This window comes from Toxotes jaculatrix, chromosome 6 (genome assembly GCF_017976425.1).
Source record: "Toxotes jaculatrix isolate fToxJac2 chromosome 6, fToxJac2.pri, whole genome shotgun sequence".
In the NCBI taxonomy this organism is placed as follows: Eukaryota; Metazoa; Chordata; class Actinopteri; family Toxotidae; genus Toxotes; species Toxotes jaculatrix.
Window position 1 is genome coordinate 11,036,325 of NC_054399.1, and position 8,384 is coordinate 11,044,708.

The 8,384-nt window shown below is 42.8% G+C and overlaps 1 protein-coding gene across 1 annotated transcript in view; it reads left to right on the forward strand.

Annotated features, from left to right (window-relative positions):
• The window catches only part of fbn2b (fibrillin 2b), a 66,437-nt gene that overhangs the window by 54,965 nt on the left and 3,088 nt on the right, over positions 1–8,384 (forward strand). The window contains exons 45-64 of the mRNA XM_041040093.1: positions 157–282; positions 455–571; positions 1,001–1,129; positions 1,267–1,386; positions 1,635–1,757; positions 1,893–2,045; positions 2,140–2,205; positions 2,310–2,435; positions 2,833–2,952; positions 3,050–3,172; positions 3,358–3,489; positions 3,623–3,748; positions 4,017–4,223; positions 5,775–5,900; positions 6,114–6,236; positions 6,561–6,677; positions 6,782–6,910; positions 7,130–7,249; positions 7,722–7,953; positions 8,149–8,302. Coding sequence (XP_040896027.1) covers positions 157–282; positions 455–571; positions 1,001–1,129; positions 1,267–1,386; positions 1,635–1,757; positions 1,893–2,045; positions 2,140–2,205; positions 2,310–2,435; positions 2,833–2,952; positions 3,050–3,172; positions 3,358–3,489; positions 3,623–3,748; positions 4,017–4,223; positions 5,775–5,900; positions 6,114–6,236; positions 6,561–6,677; positions 6,782–6,910; positions 7,130–7,249; positions 7,722–7,953; positions 8,149–8,302 — 2,669 coding nt within the window. The remainder of the gene's footprint in view (positions 1–156; positions 283–454; positions 572–1,000; positions 1,130–1,266; positions 1,387–1,634; positions 1,758–1,892; positions 2,046–2,139; positions 2,206–2,309; positions 2,436–2,832; positions 2,953–3,049; positions 3,173–3,357; positions 3,490–3,622; positions 3,749–4,016; positions 4,224–5,774; positions 5,901–6,113; positions 6,237–6,560; positions 6,678–6,781; positions 6,911–7,129; positions 7,250–7,721; positions 7,954–8,148; positions 8,303–8,384) is intronic.

Genomic DNA, 8,384 nt, shown 5'->3' on the forward strand with positions numbered 1-8,384 from the left:
ACTGATTGTCAGACAAAACAACTAAAATTTGAGAAACATTTTATAGACTAAAAAAATGAAATGAAAAATGAATCAACATGTTATTCTATAAACTGTTGACTGCAACTCTTTACAATATATATTAATCTACTTTCCATGTCTTTTTCTTTCTCTCAGACCGTAATGAGTGCCAGGAGATTCCTAATGTGTGCAGCCATGGAGAGTGTATTGACACGCAGGGCAGTTATCGCTGTCTCTGCCACAATGGTTTCAAGGCTACTGCTGACCAGACCATGTGCATGGGTGAGAAGGACACTGTAAAACTAACGTGATACACATAGCCCTGATGACTGTCAAGACTAACCACATAATAAAAACATGTTTTACAGTAGTGTATCATCTTATAGCAAAACTAGTATCTAACTGAGCAATTAACCTTTCTGAGTCTAAATTTTGTTGTCTGTGTTTATTTTAGACATTGACGAGTGTGACAGACAGCCCTGTGGCAACGGTACCTGTAAAAATACAGTGGGATCCTACAACTGTCTCTGCTTCCCTGGATTTGAGCTCACACACAACAACGACTGCATGGGTATGGATCATTCTCTGTTCTTAGTAAAGGTCACCAGCATTTAGTGCTCTCTTTAAAAGGTCAAAGTCTTGACAAGTGTTTAACTGTCATATTATTAAAGATTACACCTGTAAATTCCAATAAAAACACGCTGCCCTTATCTGTAGCAGTATTACATTTGGACAGACATGAAGTAAAATTTAGACATAAAATGTGACTTGTGTTTTGACTTTGGCTTTACAGGAAAATATGTCAGACTACATTTAAAATGTTATCTTTGAGCTCTGGCAGTATAACAGAGAAAATTAGACACAAGCCAGAGCTGATGCCAGGAAGAACATGAGCATGAATAAAAAAAATTTTCTGTTGCTGATGGGGATGTTGATGGGTATCCAAAGTCAGAGGAATGCTTTGAGAGCCCTAATCATCTCAATGTTTATGTTCATGCAGACATAGATGAGTGCAGTGCCCTCCAGGGTCAAGTGTGCAGGAATGGACAGTGTATCAATGGACTTGGCTCCTTCCAGTGTCTCTGCCATGAGGGTTACGAGAACACCCCAGATGGGAAGAACTGTGTTGGTAAGTTAGCTTTTAAATGTGGAATTGTGGCACTGTGAGGGACGTTTGGGGAATACAAGCTTTCATACAGTACAGGACAGTTTGTGTGACATACACAAACGCATTCTCTGATTTGTGTGTTGCCTGTTTCTTCACAGATACAAATGAGTGCGTCAGTCTGCCTGGCACTTGTTCTCCAGGAACTTGTCAGAACCTGGATGGGTCCTTCAGATGTATCTGCCCTGCTGGATATGAAGTGCAAAATGACCAGTGTATAGGTAAGGCACAAACATACACACACACACCTACAGGGACAGACACACTTTCATACAAACTAAATACTCTACACATACTCAAATAGCCAGAGTCCTGATAAACACCTACGCTAGAACATCAAGGAGTCAAGAGACATTAGCGATTGGGCCATCTGCTCCAACCACACAAACACACTCAGGAAGAAGTACACATTCAGCATACCCCCCTATTCTCACCTCCCCTCCTGCTTTCTTTTCTGCTCCCTTCCCAGATATCAACGAGTGCGAGGAGACCAACATCTGCCAGTTTGGCACCTGCACCAACACCCCCGGCAGCTTCCAGTGCTCATGCCAGCCGGGCTTCGTGCTCTCCGACAACAAACGCCGCTGCTACGGTGAGAGAAGCTGTTAGCTAACATTATGGCACAGCAGACACTGTTGAAGATGGATAACAGAGAGGCTACTGTCTGTTTACAGAAAAAAAAAACAACAGCCTCCTGGATTTATGGAAACTTTTTTCCTTTTGGCAGATACCAGGGAGAGCTTCTGTTTCACGAAATTCGATGCAGGCAAATGCTCCGTCCCCAAAGCCTTCAACACCACCAAGGCCAAGTGCTGCTGCAGCAAGATGCCTGGAGAGGGCTGGGGACTGCCCTGTGAGCTGTGTCCACGAGAAACCGATGGTGTGTCACACAGACACATGTGTTGTAATGGAGATATGCACATGATGACATTAGTAAAATAACAAAGCTGACCTTTTTTTCTGTGTCTCTCCAGCTGCTTTTAACACTCTGTGTCCCTACGGCCATGGCATCCTGCCTGGACTGGGTGACACTCGTGAAGGTGAGTGCTGCAACATTGATCTAATCCCTTGAATCTAAAGAAAAGGTGGGGGGATCTTGTATATATTTCTGAAATATGCTAATTTCTCTTGCTCTCTTATATAGATATGAATGAGTGTCTTGATAACCCGAACATCTGCCAGAATGGTATCTGCATCAACACAGATGGTTCCTACCGCTGTGAATGCCCCTTTGGATACAACCTGGATTACAGTGGAGTCAAGTGTGTTGGTGAGATGCTTTCTGCAATCAAAGTAAAAAATCTGCATACTTTATATATGATTAATGCTATATATAAATAATGCGTTTTACAAACCCTGGAATCACAAAGGAAGAATCAAGTATTTTGAGTGTTTCTCATGAAACAGCAGCAGTTGAGCAGACAAAGAAAAATCAATAGCTACTGGGCTTCTTTATAGGAACTGTGATCTCTAGGGGCTTTATTGCCATGTCACAGAGTGTATCACCAAAATCAATATGAGCAGCCTGGTCTGATGTTATTTTCAAGCGCCCAAGTTCAACGTTTTCCTGCATTCCAGCCTGATCTATTTTTATCTAAGGTACAGTATAAATGTTTAATTACTTTTAATTGTGTCTTCGATCTACCCCCTCTCTCTGTCGTCTCCAGACACTGATGAGTGCTCCATAGGAAACCCATGTGGAAATGGAACCTGCACCAATGTGGTGGGAGGTTTCGAGTGTTCATGCCAGGAGGGCTTTGAACCCGGACCCATGATGACTTGTGAAGGTCAGTCATTTACACTGCGACACTCAACACATTTGCACGAGATCATTCTAAACAATATCATTAAATGAAACCTCCCTGTCTCTGTCCCTGATTTCAGATATCAATGAGTGCTCCCAGAATCCTCTGCTTTGTGCCTTCCGTTGTGTCAACACTTTTGGTTCCTATGAGTGTATGTGTCCTGCTGGCTATGTGCTGCGAGACGACCAACGCATGTGCAGAGGTGAGAGGACACAGCAAATCCCCTGTTTGCAAAGTGTTACTTTTATCTGCTTGACTCTTGTCATTTCTGCTTTTTCACTTCTTTTCTGTGAGCTGTAGTGATGCTTCGACAACACTGACAAAGGATTAGAGAGTTTTAGTTGCCTGATTTTTACCTATTGGCCATTTCTTATTGTCCCCTGCCAGACCAGGACGAGTGTTCAGAGGGTCTGGATGACTGTAGCTCCAAGGGCATGACCTGCAAAAACCTAATTGGTACCTTCATGTGTATCTGCCCTCCTGGCATGCAGCGTCGACCAGATGGAGAGGGATGTATGGGTGAGTAAAAACGTTTCAACCAGTGTGAGAGGTTTACCTCAGTCCTCACTCGGTGGCTGCTGTTGTTATCTGAGTTTTCCTCATCTTCATCCTCTCTCCTCATCCTCCCGTCCTTTGCTCTGTATACTGGCAGACCTTAACGAGTGCCGCTCCAAGCCTGGCATCTGTAAGAACGGGCGATGTGTCAACACTGTGGGAAGTTACCGCTGCGAGTGCAATGAAGGCTTTGAGCCGAGCTCCACTGGCACTGAATGCATTGGTAAGATCACTACTGCTGGAGAACATGTTGTCGGACTGTGGATGTGAAGACACAGTTTCAGTTACACAGTAACTGAAATTGTGCCTGCACTCTTCTTTTAAACTCAGATGAATAATTGTACATAGTTGCTGCTTCACCAACCAAAAGTCCATAAGAGAATGATTCAAGTTTCATTTTAATTGGTTTATTTTTTCTGAAATAAATAAATAATGATCTCTTTCTTCCATTTCCAAATCCACACACTCATTTGTCATTTTTTTTCCTGCAGACAACCGAAAGGGCTTCTGTTACACTGAGGTTTTGCAGACAATGTGCCAACAGTTGTCCACCAACAGGAACAGCGTGACCAAGTCTGAGTGCTGCTGCAACACAGGCCGAGGCTGGGGGACACAGTGTGAGCTCTGTCCTCTGCCTGGCACCGTACAGTACAAGAAGATGTGCCCGCTTGGACCCGGCTACACCACAGATGGAAGAGGTGAGAATCAGTGTAACACCAAGTGATGATATAAAGTGTTAACACATTTGAAGTGGAAAGGAAACCAAGTGAGCTGAGGTACAACCATAGAGCACCAGTGACGTCACCCATTGGTTTCGGGGAGTCGATTTTGTAACCAAACCATGGGCATTTGAGCTGCGCCATCTTGGATTTTAGTGGGAGTGTACTTTACATATTTGGCGAAGAGGTGGTTACTCTACGGGTCAGCCGGCCGAGAACCCGGCCACTTAGCTCGGAGCAACAGAGCTAGCCTAAGGCTAATCAGCTAATCATTTAGGCTAACAAGCTAAGCGGCAGCTACACACAGCTACATCCACCACACGGCAGTCCCCGAGTCCGACCCGACTAGCTCGACCCGTGTAACCGCGACACACAGCATACAACAGAGACCATAATGTTGCTGCTGTGTTTTAAACATGACTGTTTCAGATAGAGAGGTTTTAGATGGAGCTGCAGGGTTTGGTGGAGTTGTGGGGGGGGGGGGAATTTATTTCTAGCCTATTATTTAACTGTGAAACAATCATTATTATTCCATATTACTAAAATATATTAAACCGTTAAAACATTATTATTATTAATGATAACAATTTAAAAAAAAAAATTATGATAGTAATGATATATTACAATGTTTAATATTTAATATTTACCGGCTTTCACCGCTGCCTCCATCCACTATCCGCTTACAGTTACAGCAGCACACAAACAACAGCAGCCACTTACTGACGGAGCTGCTCTGTCCATGCAATGTCGGACTTTTTAAACAGAAAAATGAGACCAAATAAAATTGTAGCCTAGTATTCCCGCAATAAACGGACTCTGAGAGCACGGAACACACCGCAACAGCGTTCCTAGCATTAGCTGCTCCGGCAAAATATGCTAATACATGCTAATTAGTGCAAACATCCAGGTAAAGAAAGTGAGAAATTTACTTACCGAAAAAACTGCAACACAGACTCCTTCGACGGTCGGTTAGTACAGTCTGCACTACAACAAGCCCCATATGTCACAAAAACCTATCCGAACAGTGGCAAAGAAACACGGACACTGCAGCACCTGTCAACCACTGGAGGAAGCCGGAAGCCTCTGAACGTAGCCGCCTAGCTCAGCCGATGCTTTAGCAAAGAGCTAACTGCCAGTGTCTGTCTATGGGACTGTCACTCAACGTAACCACGCCCTAATTTCTGTAAGAATTTTAAGCCTAAATAACACTAAAACGGTTGTGGAAACTATCAATAGAGACCAAAAACAAAAAATGTACCAGGCTGCAAATATGTTTTATTTAGGCTGTAACGTTGGCTATTTTAACATGGGGGTCAATGGAGAATTGCTCACTTCTGGAGCCAGCTCCCAGCGGCAGCCGAGGAACTGCAGCTTTTTGAACACGGAAGTGATCCTCACTGCTGAAACCTACAACTCCCCCCTTGGATACAACAAGATAAATGCAGCCACAAAGAAGCTTAGTAAGACTGGAAGCTCTTCAATGAATTGTGTTTGGCAGTGTGACTTTCTAAAATGTTTCTGTACTTCCAGACATCAATGAGTGCCAGGTGATGCCAAATCTATGTCAAAATGGTCAGTGCATCAACACCATTGGATCGTTCCGCTGCCATTGTAATGTGGGATACAAGACTGACTTCACTGCAACCTCCTGCGTTGGTATGGCTGATCTGTATCCTGTTTCTCCCCCTTGTCAGTTGCTTCGGTTTAAAAGGTTTTGGATTTTACAGATACATTGATACATTTTACAGTTACAGATACATAGATTGCTGTGGAATTTCAGCACTTCATTGAAAACACTGGTATAGATTTACAAACATTTTCCACAGCATCCCTGCCCGTATTCTTAATTTTCATGTCTGCATATTTCAGATATGGATGAGTGTTCTTTGTCCCCGAAGCCCTGTAACTTCCTGTGTAAAAACACAGAAGGCAGCTACCTCTGCTCCTGCCCCAGAGGATACAGCTTACAGCCAGATGGAAAGACCTGCAAAGGTACATGGACACTTGATTTACTTGTATATCTGTCTAAACATGAATTTAACATCCATGGGTAAATTGCACCATAAAGGAGATGACATAATGTTTTACGAATTTTTTTGGGTGAGGTATTGATTCTTTCAACACACCAGCAGTCAGGGTTTATTACTTCACTATATTGATAATTATCATAAGTAATTATCATCATCAATGCTTCATTTGTATGTTACAAATGAAATATTGAAACATTGCTCTAATATAATTTTTACAGGATGGATTTCTATCTCTCTGTGATTCAGTTTTTTGTGGTACTTAAGTGTGTTCTGCTTTCCCTCCAAGATCTGGATGAGTGTTCAACCAAGCAGCACAACTGCCAGTTCCTCTGTGTCAACACCATCGGAGGCTTCACCTGCAAGTGTCCTCCTGGCTTCACCCAACACCAGACCGCCTGCATTGGTGAGTACAAGAGACAGACAATCAGTGTTACTCTGCACCAAAAAAACATTTTGTCTTGAGGAAGAACAGAAATTCACAAAAAAAAATGCCTTTTCTCTTTGCAGACAACAACGAATGTGCCGCTCAGAACACTGTGTGTGGTTCCCGGGCCTCTTGTGTCAACACGCCTGGTAGCTTCAACTGTGAATGCTCTAAAGGTTTCTCTTTGGACACCACAGGCGTGGAGTGTGAGGGTGAGAAGATCCAATTACCCTTATATTTGGTTGGATACAGTTTATAGAGCCAAATTTCTTGCACAGGTTCATTTCAAATTCCAAAATAATGGACACAATGAAATGGTTCTGCTGAGGTGTTTGTGATTGAATATATATATAAAAAAATGTGGCTGCACTGAGTTGTACTAGGTGTCACTACTTATAATGAGAAATGAAAGTCTTTATTTCCCTTCTCAGACGTGGATGAATGTAGCAGCAACCACCGCTGTCAGCACGGCTGTCAGAACATGCTGGGGGGTTACCGCTGTGGCTGTCCTCAGGGCTACGTGCAGCACTACCAGTGGAACCAGTGTGTGGGTGAGTTACTCTGACTCAGACTCTGTGACAGTAATAAAAATGAAGGCACCATTAGGGGTATTACAGACAAGTCCAGAGGAACAACAGGAGTATTTAGTGTGGCATTTTCCAAGTTTAAGTCTTACTATGAGGTTGCAACTATGTGTTTATCTGTAGTATAATTTAAAGCAAAATGTTCTGTTCATGTAAATATAAATATAAAAAAAACAAAGAAGATTTTCTGCACACTAAAGTCTGTACAGTCTATTTAATATAAATAGATTACATAGACTGTGCAATGGAATTTATTCTTTTTAATATATATATATACAAATCTGCAAGCATGCAAGTCTATATACAAATAAAATTAAAGCACCTGTGAATTACCAAATAGGATAAAATCATTTGGAATAATTGTTTCAGAAGCAATTTCAAAAGACTTTTTATCCTTAATTGAAATGAACCTCTGTGCTTTCTTCCCTTTTCCCTGCAGATGAAAATGAGTGTCAGGCAGGAACAGTGTGTGGCTCTGCCTCCTGCTACAACACACTGGGCAGCTTCAAGTGTGTGTGTCCCTCTGGCTTTGACTTTGAGCAGAGCGCTGGTGGCTGCCAAGATGTGAATGAATGTTCCACAGGCACCAACCCCTGTACCTACGGCTGCTCCAACACCGATGGAGGCTACCTGTGTGGCTGTCCTGGAGGTTTCTACAGAGCTGGACAGGGGTGAGAGAACAAAATTAAGCAGCTGGTATTTCTCAAGTGAATAGTGGCATCACTAGACATTTTTCTGAGTAATTCAATCTTACCACAAGAAAATATTTGACCACATTTTGTGTGCTGGGAGTATTGAATTTGACGTGAAATTCACTCCTCACACTCAGCACTCTGAACTCTTTCACTCCGTTTGTCTCCATCCAGTCACTGTGTAACAGGCTCAGGTTTCCCAAGCCAGTTTGTTGAGGGTGAGGAGGATGACAGTCTGTCTCCTGAGGCCTGCTATGAGTGTAAGATCAATGGAGGAGGAAAGAATGGACGACAGAGACGCAACACAGATGAAAATGAGCTAAACCAGGTACATGTGTTACCAAACTGCCTCCTTTTCTTCTACTACTCATAGTTCCTGTCAGTTTCAGGGTCAGGACTAGTTCACTTTT